Source organism: Hemisphaericaspora subhashii, assembly GCF_019202705.1.
Source record: "Hemisphaericaspora subhashii strain CBS 10753 chromosome Unknown scaffold3, whole genome shotgun sequence".
Classification (NCBI taxonomy): domain Eukaryota; kingdom Fungi; phylum Ascomycota; class Pichiomycetes; order Serinales; family Debaryomycetaceae; genus Hemisphaericaspora; species Hemisphaericaspora subhashii.
In genome coordinates, this window is record NW_026057212.1 from 135,206 (window position 1) to 149,934 (window position 14,729).

At 33.0% G+C, this 14,729-nt stretch overlaps 7 protein-coding genes across 7 annotated transcripts; 4 read left to right on the plus strand and 3 right to left on the minus strand. All coding sequences in view use genetic code 12, as the record gives it.

Moving 5' to 3' along the window:
• Positions 1-143: 143 nt before the first annotated feature.
• On the plus strand, positions 144-5,042 carry SNF2 (SWI/SNF catalytic subunit; the record flags this gene model as incomplete). Its single annotated transcript, XM_049410661.1, has 1 exon — positions 144-5,042. One exon carries the CDS (start codon positions 144-146, stop codon positions 5,040-5,042), a length of 4,899 nt encoding a protein of 1,632 aa, XP_049265763.1.
• A 149-nt stretch (positions 5,043-5,191) lies between these two features.
• On the minus strand, positions 5,192-5,707 carry J8A68_000934 (uncharacterized protein; the record flags this gene model as incomplete). The annotated part of the gene is made up of 1 exon (XM_049410662.1): positions 5,192-5,707. The coding sequence occupies one exon, from the start codon at positions 5,705-5,707 to the stop codon at positions 5,192-5,194; it is 516 nt and encodes a 171-aa protein (XP_049265764.1).
• Positions 5,708-5,915: 208 nt separating this feature from the next.
• On the plus strand, positions 5,916-6,956 carry J8A68_000935 (RNA polymerase specificity factor; the record flags this gene model as incomplete). Its single annotated transcript, XM_049410663.1, has 1 exon — positions 5,916-6,956. One exon carries the CDS (start codon positions 5,916-5,918, stop codon positions 6,954-6,956), a length of 1,041 nt encoding a protein of 346 aa, XP_049265765.1.
• A 73-nt stretch (positions 6,957-7,029) lies between these two features.
• On the minus strand, positions 7,030-8,373 carry J8A68_000936 (uncharacterized protein; the record flags this gene model as incomplete). The annotated part of the gene is made up of 1 exon (XM_049410664.1): positions 7,030-8,373. The coding sequence occupies one exon, from the start codon at positions 8,371-8,373 to the stop codon at positions 7,030-7,032; it is 1,344 nt and encodes a 447-aa protein (XP_049265766.1).
• Positions 8,374-8,563: 190 nt separating this feature from the next.
• J8A68_000937 (cleavage polyadenylation factor subunit) lies at positions 8,564-11,176 on the minus strand (the record flags this gene model as incomplete). Its single annotated transcript, XM_049410666.1, has 2 exons — positions 8,564-10,582; positions 10,973-11,176. 2 exons carry the CDS (start codon positions 11,174-11,176, stop codon positions 8,564-8,566), a joined length of 2,223 nt encoding a protein of 740 aa, XP_049265767.1.
• Positions 11,177-11,566: 390 nt separating this feature from the next.
• SAM37 (SAM complex subunit) lies at positions 11,567-12,625 on the plus strand (the record flags this gene model as incomplete). The annotated part of the gene is made up of 1 exon (XM_049410667.1): positions 11,567-12,625. The coding sequence occupies one exon, from the start codon at positions 11,567-11,569 to the stop codon at positions 12,623-12,625; it is 1,059 nt and encodes a 352-aa protein (XP_049265768.1).
• Positions 12,626-13,269: 644 nt separating this feature from the next.
• J8A68_000939 (uncharacterized protein) lies at positions 13,270-14,670 on the plus strand (the record flags this gene model as incomplete). The annotated part of the gene is made up of 1 exon (XM_049410668.1): positions 13,270-14,670. One exon carries the CDS (start codon positions 13,270-13,272, stop codon positions 14,668-14,670), a length of 1,401 nt encoding a protein of 466 aa, XP_049265769.1.
• Between the last annotated feature and the right edge of the window lie 59 nt (positions 14,671-14,729).

A 14,729-nucleotide genomic window follows, 5' to 3' on the forward strand; every position in this document is an offset into this window, starting at 1 on the left:
TCCCTGTTTCCAGTTCTGGTCTGTTTTTTTTTTTGGTTGTAAAAGTTTAAAAAAACATGCCGCTTTGTCTTTGGAATTTAAGTGATTATTGAAAACTTAATCAATCGTATAAACAATAGAACCAACTAAGGATAGTACAAGAGATGAATCGGCAGCTAACCAAAGAAGAGATTCAGAAGATCTTCCAACGTTGGCAACAGTTAAGAGACCACTTTGGGGAACAGGCTGTAAATGTACCTGAGTTCACACAATTGAACAAAGTAATCAACTTTATGAAGAGTCAACAAGCTCAAAGACAACAGCAGTTACAGCAGCAGCAACAGCAACAGCAGCAACAACAACAACAAAAACCTCCAGCTCAGCCACAACAGTCAAACAGGGACTTATCTCAACAATCAAATACTCCAATTTCAATGCAACAACAACCAAACCAATACATATCGCAGAACAATCAATCAAATTACAACAACCAACAATATCCTAATCAGGCACAGTCCCCGATGACAGGTGGAATGATCAGCCAATCGAATAATGGAGCGTCACTCAGTCAGAATGCAAATTTAATGACCCTGGTGAAGACTCCCATGAGTGTTGGTAGTGGTGGAGGTGCCCCACCAAACAATCAATATCAAGGAAATCAAATGTCTGCAGGTCAGCAACAACAGTTTGGATTTCAGCAATCCCCTCCTCAATCTAATCAAAATATGATGGCCAACCAACCACCACCACCACAACAACCCCAACCACAATCCCAGCCTGGCGCAGGAGGAGAATCTGCATTTACAACTCATCAATTCCAATTACTTAAATCTCAATTTCAGGCTTTGAAATATTTACACAAACCACCTGGATCTGGAAATCCTCCTATTCCTCAAAATTTGAGTTCGTTTGTCACTAATGAATCTTCAGCATATCCTAATGGAAATTATTTACCTGCAGTTAGTCAAACAAAGAACTTGAGACAAGCTTCTTCGGAGACTGGGCAACTCCCATCGAATCAAATACCGATCGGTGGTCAACAGCAACAACAACCTCAACCACAGCAACCCCCACAAATGAATCTTGTTACTGGTCAAAATATGTCTCCTTCTCCAATTATGGGAGACAAGGGTCTTCCAATGGAAAAGAAAAAGGGAAAGCGAGGTCCAAAACCCAAGAATCCAGCCCAACCTAAGAAGCTTACCAAGAAACAAATCAAAATGGAAGAAGAAAAACGATTGGCAGCCGAAAGAGAAGCATTCGAATTACAAAAGAGGGTTCAACAACAAGAACAACTTGCGAAAGCGGCTTCTGCAACTCCAAAAGTTATTCAACCAATACTTTCTGATCCAAACCCTCCTGTTAATATTAATGAATTGGTTCCTGATAAGAGCAAAACCACTAAAGTGATCATTCCGGTTAGTATGCCAAACATTCAAGTTGATGCATATGAAATACCTGATTTGGTTGGAGATGTAGTTAAAGATATTTCACTTAGTGCATTATATTCTCCTCAAAGTAGACTCCAATTCCCAGGGTTGTTACCAACTGGTATCAGTATGGAAGATATTGCCTATAACAAAGATGCATTTATAATTATTCAAATCGAGCAAGAAATAGATCGTTTGAAAAAGGAATTATCGTTGGTCCAAGAGAATGATGAAGAACATAAATTAGAATTAGAAGCTGAATTGGCAAAATTGGAATTGTTACCATATCAAAAGCAATTACGTGGGAAAGTTCTTACTCAAACTTGGTTTAATAAGTCACTTCTTCCCAATTCACATCCTAATTTCTTAGCCAGATTCAATACATTATCATTGGAAAATGTGGTAGTGACACAAGATTTATACAGACATCAACTCAAGACATTAATGGCAGCTCAAAATCAACAACATAAAAAGACGATCGATGAAATTCTTTCATATAGTAGAGCATGTAATACCGAATTCATGAGAAGGAAAGATAGATTGAATAAATTTGCATCCAAAGTCACCAGTTTCCATAATCTGACTGAGAAAGAAGAGAAAAGACGTCTTGAGAGAATAGTAAAACAACGTTTACAAGCTTTGAAACTGAATAATGAAGAGGAATATATTAGATTATTGGATAAAACCAAAGATACAAGAATTACTCATTTATTAAATCAAACTAATCAATTCTTGGATTCTTTAGCCCAAGCCGTGAAAACTCAACAAAAGGAAACCCATGAAAGTCTAGTTGAAAGAGGTCGTATTGCCGATGAAGGGGAATTTGATGACACCGCTCCCGATAGTGAAGAAAAGCGAGAAAAGATTGATTATTATAATGTTGCTCATCGTATTAAGGAAGAAATATTCAAACAACCATCAATCTTAGTTGGAGGGACTTTGAAAGAATATCAAATCAAGGGTTTACAATGGATGGTATCTTTGTTTAATAATCATTTGAATGGTATATTGGCAGATGAAATGGGGTTAGGTAAGACAATTCAAACTATTTCGTTAATTACATATCTTATTGAAGCTAAAAAAATCCCAGGACCATTTTTGGTTATTGTTCCATTATCTACGGTGACGAATTGGAATTTGGAATTTGAGAAATGGGCTCCAAGTGTCAAGAAGATTGTATATAAGGGTACTCCTAATCAACGTAAAATTTTACAACAGGATATTAGAAGTGGTAATTTCCAAGTTTTGTTAACTACTTATGAATATATTATAAAAGACAAGGCTCTTCTTTCTAGAACTAAATGGGTACATATGATTATTGATGAAGGTCATCGTATGAAGAATAGCAGTTCGAAGTTGTCAGAAACATTATCTCATGCTTATCATAGTGATTACCGTTTGATTTTAACTGGTACACCATTACAGAATAATTTACCTGAATTGTGGGCATTATTGAATTTCGTGCTTCCAAAGATTTTCAACTCGGTGAAATCATTTGATGAATGGTTTAATACTCCATTCGCGAATACTGGTGGACAAGATAAGATTGAATTAAGTGAAGAAGAAACTTTGTTGGTTATTAGAAGATTACATAAAGTCTTGAGACCGTTCTTGTTAAGAAGATTAAAGAAGGATGTTGAAAAAGATTTACCAAACAAAGTTGAAAAGGTTGTTAAATGTAAGATGTCAGCATTGCAATCGAAATTATATCAACAGATGTTAAGATTTAATATCTTATATGCTGGTGATGCTTCGAATGGAAGTATTCCCGTTACAATCAAAAATGCCAATAATCAAATCATGCAATTGAGAAAGATTTGTAATCATCCATTTGTTTATGAAGAAGTTGAAAATTTGATTAATCCTACCGTTGAAACAAATGATAAGATTTGGAGAGTAGCTGGTAAATTTGAATTATTAGATAAGATCCTTCCCAAATTCAAGAAAACTAATCATAAAGTATTGATATTTTTCCAAATGACACAAATTATGGATATTATGGAAGATTTCTTACGATTCAGAAACATGAAATATATGAGATTGGATGGTTCTACCAAAGCGGATGATAGAACTGAATTATTAAAACTTTTCAATGCTCCTGATTCAGATTATTTCTGCTTTTTGTTATCAACAAGAGCTGGTGGGTTGGGTCTTAATTTACAAACTGCGGATACAGTTATTATATTCGATAGTGATTGGAATCCACATCAAGATTTACAAGCCCAAGATAGAGCCCATCGTATTGGACAAAAGAACGAAGTTAAGATTTTGAGACTTATTACTGAAGATTCGGTTGAAGAAATGATTTTGGAAAGAGCGGCAGCCAAATTGGAAATTGATGGGAAAGTTATTCAGGCTGGTAAATTTGATAATAAATCTACGGCAGAAGAACAAGAAGCAATGTTGAGAGCTTTGATTGAGAAGGAAGAAGAAAGAAGACAAAAGGGCAGTGATGACGAGGAGGATGAAATGGATGAAGATGAATTGAATCAAATTATTTCCAGAAATGAAATGGAGTTGGAAACATTTAGAAGACTCGACGAGGAAAGAGCGGCCGCAACGAAGCAAGCAGGGTATACCACTAGATTATTTACTGAACAGGAATTGCCTGAGGTATATAGGAGGGATCCTGAAGAATTTATGAAAAAGGAAGATGAAATCTTGGAAGACTATGGTCGTGGTGCAAGAGAAAGAAAGGCAATGACTTATGATGATAATTTAACTGAAGAACAATGGTTGAAACAAATCGAAGGAGTTCTTTCAGAAGATAGTGATTCTGATGATATTGAAGTAAAGCCCAAGAAATCTAGAGGTAGACCTCGTGGACGTCCAAAATCAAGAGATCCAGATGCTGACATTAAAGATGAATCACCAGAGCCTAGTCAGACTGAATCTGAAGTACCTCTGAAACGGTCGATAATGGATGATTCTGATGAATTTGTACCCGCTAAGAGGGCCAAATCTTCTACACCAAAAGTTGTTGCTCCGACAAGAGGTAGAGGACGTGGTCGTGGTAGAGGCCGTGGAAGGGGATCTTTGTTGAATCGTTCAACTCCAACTGTTGATCCATTGACTCCAGATGAACGAGCTAAGCTTCAGAATATGATAGAGAATATATTAGGTTTGATTATGAATTATAAGAATGAACATGACCGAAGATTAAGTGATTTGTTTTTGGTGAAACCATCCAAGAGATTGTATCCTGATTACTACGTTTTGATCAAACATCCAATTGCTTTGGATGTTGTTAAGAAGAGAATTTCATCAAAAAGTTATACTCAAATTCGAGAAATGTTGGAAGATATTCATTTAATGTTTAGTAATGCCAAGATTTATAATGAAGAAGGATCAATTGTTTATCAGGATGCGGCATATTTGGAAAAGTTGGCAATTGATAAATTCCGAGAACTTGCAACCGCCACTGGTATGTCAGTTGAAGAGATTGAAAAATGTTTAGATTTCCAAAGCTTTGATGAAACATTTAATTTGAAACCATTGGTGGTTCCATCAGCTATGAAACATCCTCTTGAATCCAAATTAGAGAAGCTTGATAATGGAGAAATGATAGATAGCCCAATTGTGGGAATCCCTATGAGTGTAGATACAGAAGCATCAACACTAGGTAATTTTTAAGGTTTGCACGTTTGATTTATTTTGTTTGATTTATATTTTGAATCCAATTATGGATTCGAAGGACATGTGTATTTTAGTTTATTATGTGTATTACATTTAATTGTACAAATATTATTAACATTATTATTATTAATAATTATTTAATTCTTCTATGGAGCGTATTGTGGGAGTTCTTCATCAATTTCACGATTATTCACAGAATCATTCAATACTTTGTTCAACACCTCTATAAATTCAAACAACCCACCTTCTTGAAATCTTATTTCTCCCTTAAAATATTGATTCTTGGGAAATCCATCACTAGCAATACTTGGTTCCGATGCACTATAAAACATAAATTCCCAATAATTTGCTCCAAACCATGGTGCTTGTATTTTATGAGATAATTGTAGTATAGGAGCTAAATTAAGATCAATCAGAAATGTATCTATATCACCTTGAGTAGCTGTTATGAAAACCATTCTCTTTGTTGTAAGATATATATACCCATCTTTGGCTGATACGTTTATTGAGCTACCATTGCCATTTATATAAAGTGATTGTCGTGACGTCTTTGTACGATATTGTAATGTTTCTAATCCATCAATACTTAATTCAAATGGGATTGTTTGAGTTCCGAGTAATTGATTATAATTATGTTTTAATATTACCCCATTTATTGACATTATTTATTAGTTGCTTTCTTGTAGTTTTAGTTCTTAGCTGTTTAGCTTGTTGCCTTCGATGATAAAAGTCATACTTAGAAATCTATTCTTAGACATTCTTTTGTCCTGTATATGAAATCAGATGCTACCAATTGATACTCCGGATTTTTTTTTAATTCATCAGCTCATCACTATATTTTCACCAAACCAGGTTGATTCAAGTTCTACAATGAGCAAACTAAGGTCATTGAATCCAGCACTAGGGGCTGTGAAAAGTAGTCTAGCCTATGGATTTTCAAGCATAACAAATCCAGAACTAGGACAAGCAATCATTGATAAATTAGATCTTAAATCAAAATATCCCGATGGTTCTAAATTAGAAATAGTAGATTGTGAATCCGGCACTGGATTTCTATCTACGATGATAAACTACGAGCTAAAACCAAGAAAGCATGTCATAATAGATAATAGAAGATACACTGCTCAGTCTTGGAGAAATACTATTAAACACTTAAAAGAAACCACGGGAAATGTGGAAAATTTTCATTTTCTTAACGCTAATATGGCAGTTTGGTCTATTTTCACCGAAATGATAAGAGATAAAACCATCCAACCACGAAAAATACCCTTGGCTAGAGAAAACGATGAGCTTTTAATTATCGGGAACTGTACTAACGGCCTGGGAGAATTACATCTTGCGAATTGGATTAATTGTTGTGGGAATGGAAATTGGTTAATGAGATATGGAAAAGTACGAATGATTGTCTATTCAAGAACAAATACCATTGATAAGTTTTTTAACGAGCCTGGGTTCCATCTTCGAAACAGATCAGCGTTGAAACGAGAACTATTCACCGATTATAAACTAATAGCGATTCCTGAAGGGAAACCTCATGGTTCTCAGTTTGACCCGAGGGTTCTATATAGAGATCAACCTCTTTTGATGCATAAAAAAGACACAAGTGGTCCAGAGTTTGGAATAGTTGAATTGGTACAAAATGGAAGAAGATTTAGTCAAATAGAAAGCATTGAACCATACCTACTGATGATGTTTCAGAGGAAATTCTATTACATTAAAGATTTCCTTCATATTCTTGCCCCCGGTGCAGAAGCTTTGGCTGAATATTTACCAAAGGAAATTTTGGAGAAAAGGCCATTAGACCTTGTACCAGAGGATATACTAAAGTTTGAAGAATGTTATCAGAAATGGCCATTCAAACCTCCAATCTCAGATATAATACCTGCGGGAGAGATGGCTTTAGAACTATAGTACAACAAAAAGTTTAACCTTGTAAATATTTGTGTTTTATAGTAAAAGTATTGTTTATTTTTCAAATCTTGTTTTATATACTATCATTATCTTTAACTATAAACGAAAAGTCATTCCCAGTCATTGGTTGTTTTGGAATAAACCTTCCCAGTAACCTTCCCAGCAGCAGCAGCCCTGAGTTTCTATAGAGTATAGGGGCTGTTGTGCACCGTCTTGGGGTCGATTCATAATCATTAGATGCCCCTTTAGCTTTGTCATCCTTTTGGCTATGACTACTTCTTATCCCCGACTGTGTTGTATATGGTATTTTTCTAATTGAAGGAGGGGGGAGAATCAGTTGTTCAATGCTCTTAACTTCACCAGCACTCTTGGCTTCCTGACTTAGACTTGTCAATTCTTGAAGGGTAATATCTGCAGTCCGACTGGTAATATCAGGATATACCGACGACAGAGTTGAATAAGTATCCGCATTTTGACGTGGTGGCAGAATGATTGGATCATCAAGTTGTAATATCAATCTATGATCAATGAAGAATTTAAACATATAGATCAAATGACAAGAAATCTCAAATGCAATTAATGCAAATATAAATGCATCATTATTCTCTCTTTTCTTGTTTCGAACATTGATTCTGACGACTAACAATGAAACGACAAATCCTATATTTATGGCATTAGATATTAGAAGGAATATTAGGTTGACATAATGTAATGGTAATCTTTTCTTAAAGCATAACAAACCAATATATAGAATAAACAATGTACTCGAGTTGAATAAATATCCATATCTTCCAACAATTGAAATTATGATACTATCAGAAATCATTTGAATCATTCTTGGAGTTGTATTTGAATCTCGATAAAGACATTCTAGGACGGTAGATAAGAAATCATGAACTAATTTGGATTTAGTTTCCAGTAATAATAAGAATAAATCTGAATTTGGATGTTTTTCAACTATTGAAGTATGAACTTCAATTGGATCATTCGTAGCTGAATTATAATCTTTGTATACATATTCTTTCAAACTCAATTCAATAGTCTTATCACTCCAATGTATGGAAGGTTTAGTAATTATAGTAGACTGATTAATTGCTCTTAAATATTCTTGTTCATTTCTTAAATAGACTCCATGGAATATGCTTTCTAATTTTCGAGGAATTGTGAAATTATTATTAAATTGAGGAGGAGGTTTAGCTAATAGATTTACAACATCTATATCTTCTAATTGTATTGAGAAATGCAGTATTTGGAAATTAACAATATTGAAAAACATCAATAATAAAAGTAAATAAGTTAATTTATTGGTAAGATTTAAATGTGATTTCCGTTTGTGAAATTGACTTGATAACCATCGTGAACTTGTTTCTAGGAATGAACTATGAAGATCTTTTGATGATATTTGAAATACAGTCATTTGCAATAATGTTACATATACCGTTTGTAGTAGTAATGATAAAAAGATGAGAGTGTCCTATTGATGAAAGTTACAAATGATAGTTTATTATTATGTTGTTTTCTTAATATAAATGTAATTTTTTTTTTTTTGCAGCCAAAACTAAAAATAGAAAATGGTTGCACAAATGGCAAATATATATAAAAAATATTTACAGAGGAATATTTGATAAATTAGCAAACAAAGTCACCAACTTCTCACAATCAAATACACTTTCAGAAGGAAGTCCAAAATATGAAGCATTAGGTAATGCAGTCATTAATGCAGTAATAGTTGGACCAACAAATGATTCTTCTTGTTGTGGTTGATTTTGATTCAAGATTTCTTCTTCAATTCGAGAAGATTGTTGAACGTCTCTAACAGCTGAATTAGCACTAATATCATCATCTCTGGGTTTAAGTTGTGTAGAAAGTCTTCTTCTTTTGCGATGAGGTTCATCATCGTCAATATCCTCATCCAGATAATAATCACCAATTTCATCACGTTTAATAACATTCACCGATCCAAGTCTATATCTATCAGTAAATAATTCAATTGGATCATCTTCCGGAAATAATTGTTCACAAGTTTTAGTAAAACTATTAGTCACATCCAAGGAAAGATAAGTTGCCGAAAATGAAATATATTTCTTAAACAACTTCTTTAAATATTTTCGCATTTGCTTCAAATGTCTAGTTTTCAAAGTTTTAGTCAATGGATCAATCTCGGGCATGGCTATCGTTTCCGTCAAACTTGCGATCTCCTTTGAGATACTTGTATTGGAAGTCTGGATTACATTTCGTATAGTATCCACATCATTAATCATAATCAAATAATCCAAATATTCCAATAAAAATTCCCCATTAGTTGAGAATTTTCTTCTTGCTAAATCAAATATATTTAGGGCTGCTTTATGTTTATCAGCGTAATGTTCCAATAATGCGTTAGCAACAAAGATTTGATATCCCAATGCATTAAACTTCCTAGCTATTCTGAATGCATTTCTGGCTTCTTTGATTCCTTCAGCACGTTTGGTAGCAATGGTTAATTTCGTATATGAGAGTGTGATTGCATCTGCCAATCGTTTTTGAGTCTTTTCTAAAGTTTGAAGTTGTGTTGAATCGGCTAATGAAATTCTATAAATTGGTGGTTGTGGGGTTGATTGTTCTTTTTGCTTGGGTTCATCTTCATTATCGTCCTGGTCGTTATTATTTTGTTGTTGTTGTTTGGATGCAATACGGTCATTAATCTCAGTGATTTGGGAAGTCACATTATTATGATCATTTGTTAATGTAGAAATTAACTTATTAAAGGTTTGTTTTGCCATTTCAAAAGAGTTATCTTTTTCATATAATTCAGCTAATTGAAATGAGAGTAACATACTTTTTGGATTTAACCCACAACCATCTTGAAGTAGAACAATACAATTACTCAAATTCCCTTCTTCATTATTAGATAATAAATATTTAGAATATTTAAACCATAATTCCCCGACAAATGGTAATGCATAAGTAGCTTGTTTATAAGTATAACTTATTCTTTTTTCAACTAAAGATTCATCTTTAATTTCCAATTTATTCTTCTTTTCCAATTCAATCCATTGTAACCAATAATTCAATTGTTGCAGAACAGTTTCTTGATGATGAGGGTCAATTGTAGAATATGGAGTAATAGTTCTTTTTAATTTCTTTTCAGTAGCAATATTCCATTCAGTATGCCATGATCTAGCAAGCATAAACTCTGCCGATTTTTCAGAAGTAAATTTTTGAGCTGTAGCTGGATTTAATTCATTTTCCCATTTTGTATATTGAGACCAAGCTGTTTGAATATTTTCAGTAGGTATAACTAAATATTTCTTGTATACTTTTCTAATTAAATCCACTTTTTGTTGTTGTTCCCAATTTGCATTTGGAGTCCAACTTTTTAAGAATTCAATATAATCATTCCATAATCCATCACTATTAACATCTATACCTACTTTCCCGATTGCAAATTCAAATGCTTGGATTAATGTACCACGAGCTTTTTCTCCTCCAGTAATGAAATCAGTAGCACTTCTTACATAATCGACATATAATCGACAAAGTTCAACACTATCAGTAATTGCAAAACATTTTTGAAATAATTGTTCCACTTTTTGTTTTTCACCTCTATTTAATTCATATTTAATATATTTACACCATTGAGTTGCCTAGATAGGATATTTGTTAGTATATTTCTTCAGAAAGATTCTTTTAAGGGCATTGATAGTTGTTTATATCATCAAAAGGGATGAAAAGCTTTTTGAAAGGTACGTAGAAAGGTTGCTCTCTTTTTCAATTTGCAAAGAAGCAAACGAATCTCTAAACTATAATTAATAATTAAAGAAACAAAAAGATCTATATATAAAACACATATAATAAGAATTGAATAGAAGAGAATTTCTAATTACTCTTCTCCGATGTTAACCCAAAATACCCAATAACCCTATACCCATAAAACTCATAAAACCCATAAAACCAGCCAATATCTATATACAAAACCTTTTCACCTCTCTTTCTCAAATATAAACAACAACAACCATAGGAGAATTCACACATACATCATGTTTAAATATTGATAAATATTTAGAATATATATTTCTAACTTGTTCTTGATTATCTTTATTTATAACTTGTTCAATTAATTTATTCCATTTTAAATAATCCAATGGATTTTCTTCTAATTCTTCTTCCAATTGTCCTATTTTATCTAGTGTTAACCTTTTGGGTTGTTTGTTTTGTTGGATAAACATAGATGATGACATGATTGGAATGGCAAGTGATTTGATGACTAAGAATGATGGAAGTTTGGAAGTGTCTATTAAAAAGATTGTCTTTCTTTTCTTTGTTGTATTTTGGAATAATAACTTCAGTGGAAATCTTATCACAAGACTAAAATATGTTTAATGGATTGATAATTATTTGTAATTAAATGATTTGATAAATTAAACCACAGAAAGAAGAAGTTGAAATTGAAATGTTTAAATTTTCAATCTCATTTTCATTCTCATTTCATTTCCCAAACTCATACGACATTACAAATGAGAGACATTTTATATCGACGACATTATTCATTTTCTGTGAATTTTTAATAATTACCATTATTTTAAAGCAGTATAATACTTTCACTAAGACTAGAGTTGAATAAGAAAGACATGACATTACAACTTCATGTCTGGGGAACTGAATCCAAAATCTCCTTAATCTCACCTGAATGTCTTGCATCATCTTGGTTACTTTGTTTAATCTTATCCCCTAAGAATATCCCATTTGAAATCATCCCATCAAATAATACAAATCTATCCGATATAAATAAATTACCAGTCTTAATAATCAACGGCAATGAAAAATGTAATGGATATAAATCAATAGTCGACTATCTCGAAACTACCTATCCAAACTCATCCAATTCATCATACATAAATCTGAATTCATTGGATAAGAGATATCAATTAAGTAATTTATGTTTAATCAATATCTTAGAAACAAAACTCGAATATATAAATCAATATAATTTATATTCAAACAACCAAAATTATGAAAAATATACACGAAAATTATTTCAATATTATTTCCCATTTCCAATGATGTATAACCAACCTATGAAATTCTATAATCATGCAATTGAACAAGTTAAATTATTAGGTTTAAATCGAACCAAAACAGGGTTTTTCGGCTTGGGAGGTGGTGGAGATGTAGAAGTTGCCGAAACGGAATATTTCAATGATGAACTCAGTGATAATGATGAGGATGAAGGAGAAGGGGAGAAGAAGGTAGTATTGAGTTCCTTACATGAACGTCAATTAATCTCAAAATCGAAAGCAAATCAAATCTTAGCTGAATCAAAAAATTCAATGAGATGTTTGGGATTATTGAATCATTATATAAATGAATTTATTCAGACTTATAAATCATTCAATCAAGATACGGAAGAATCATTTGGAACTATTTATTCGGCCACTACTCCCTCATCGGCGGAGATTTTGTTATATGCGTATATTTCAAGTTTGATTAGTGATGAATTACCTGATGGATTTATACTGAGTTATTTAAATCTGAATCATGGAGAGTTTGTGAAGTTTTGTAATGAGCAGAGTAATAAGTATAGATCTATATTACAAGAGAATAAGGATAAGTTTAGAAAACCTGAAGGTATTGAAATACCTAATTTATTAAATGAGATTGGATATTGGATTGGTACAATTAAATATTAATGTTACCCGGATTTCAACTTAAGCAATCTAACAAGAGCAAAGGAAAAAATCAAAGTGAGAGAGAAATGAAAAATTTTCTTTAGCATTTCCTTCTCTTGAATAACTACACTATAATAATACATGTGTATCAATCTCTGTAAATAGACAATTGACCCCCGTTATAGATCAATACATACACATATATAAACACATTACCCAATCTGTAGTAATATATATATTTGGCAATCTAAGCATAGTTTCATTTATACCAGTATTTTAACCCACGTATTTAAATGATGGAATTTTTCTTGCCATAGAATAAGAATCGTATAGTTTAAAATCTAATTTTATGAGTATCTAATATGACTAGATAAATGGTTAATTAGAGTTTATTACTTATTTAGATAAAACTTACATTTCGCCCGTTAAAGGGTATTATTGAATCGTAGAATTGGTCTTGCATTGACTCTGGAATGATCGGCCTGGGGCTGTTTTGTGAAAGGAGCGAATTTATTAGGAATTCAGAAAAAAATCCCGCGCGGATGACAGTGATGTAAGAAGACCGGCCGAATGACGTTGAATATATATATTTTTTTTTTTCATGATCATCATCAATTTGATCATTCGATCGTTTTCTCTTCTTTTACCCAAAGCTACCCAACACAATGAAGATAAGTACACTTATAGCATTGGCTTCCATAACTTTGGGAACCGCCAATGCCCTCCAACTCCCCCATATCGCTCAAGAAACCCCAGCCCCTGAGCCCCGTCTCATGAAAAGAATGAGAGATGTAATCATCAATAAAGAATATGCCAAACAACAAGAACTCAAAAAAGCCAAAGAATTAGGTCTAACCTCCTCCAACAACATTCCACCCAAATGGGTCAGAACAGTAGGTGATATTGTCGAAATCGTCCAACCAACCGTGATTGAAGGGGTTACATTCAGTGCCAAACCACCGGCAACTACTAATGGATTAGAACCTTGGGTGACATTAAAAGACGATGGATCTCCCAAGACGATTAAACCCCAGGTTAAGAATGGAATCACCAAGAATGCTTGGCCGACATATGGGACCTGGTATCAGACTGCTACTACGAAGGTATGGACCAAGGAGGAATTAAGAGCGCATAATATGGCTGATGATGAGGTGTTTGAGGAGGTGATATATGTTGAAGAAGGGGATTTGCATGATCATAATTTAAGTCCATTGATTAGGTGTGTGCCTGATAGATATAAGAAGAAGGGGATTGGGAGGGATTTGACAACTGAACCATTTTGTACTCCTAAAGATAATGCTCAATGGAGGAAGGATAAGACATATTTTATCACTTGGTATTCGAGATATTTTGGAGACGGTGTTAAGAATGTTAGATTTCATTTATCTCATATTAAAGAGAGTGCAAGATATAAAGGATTGAAAAAGAGGGAAGATGAAGTGGAAGGTGATGAATTGGTTGAAGAAGCAGTTGTTAAAAGAGACGATGACAAAGAGGTGTCTCTTGACAAGAGATCAGCTGTATTACAACAAGGTGGTAAGATTAGTGAATATTCATTTTATAGTTCTGATTGGACATCAAATGAACAAGGTTTTTTCCCAATATTTATTGATAAATCATGGTTTGGTAAAGAATATGTTAGAAAAGTATTATTATCAATTCAACCAGATGATATAAGTGATGAAGATTTTGATCATTATAAGGATTCAATTGTTGTTGAAATTTCGCAAGGTTCAAAAGTAAGTAAAGGACATTTAGAAGATTTAAAGAAATTAGAAGAAAAATATGCCAATAGACATTTAGGTGAATCAATTGAAGTTGAAGAAGGTATTGATTATGAGAAATATATTTTAATGATGACAATGCCAACATGTGTTATATTAGCAGCATTTGGTATGTATATATTTGTTACTATAAACAAGGTTGATTTAAGTGGTTTAAAAAAAAGAAAATTTGCAAGAGAAAGAACAACTCATAGAAGAATACCATTTAAAAGAAAGAATGATAATCCTTATAGTCCATTACCACAATATAATTCAGAATTAAATACCCTTAAACATGATTAGTCTGGATCAAGAGTCAACACAGACAACAGCAACACAGACAGAAGTAACAGCGTATTGTC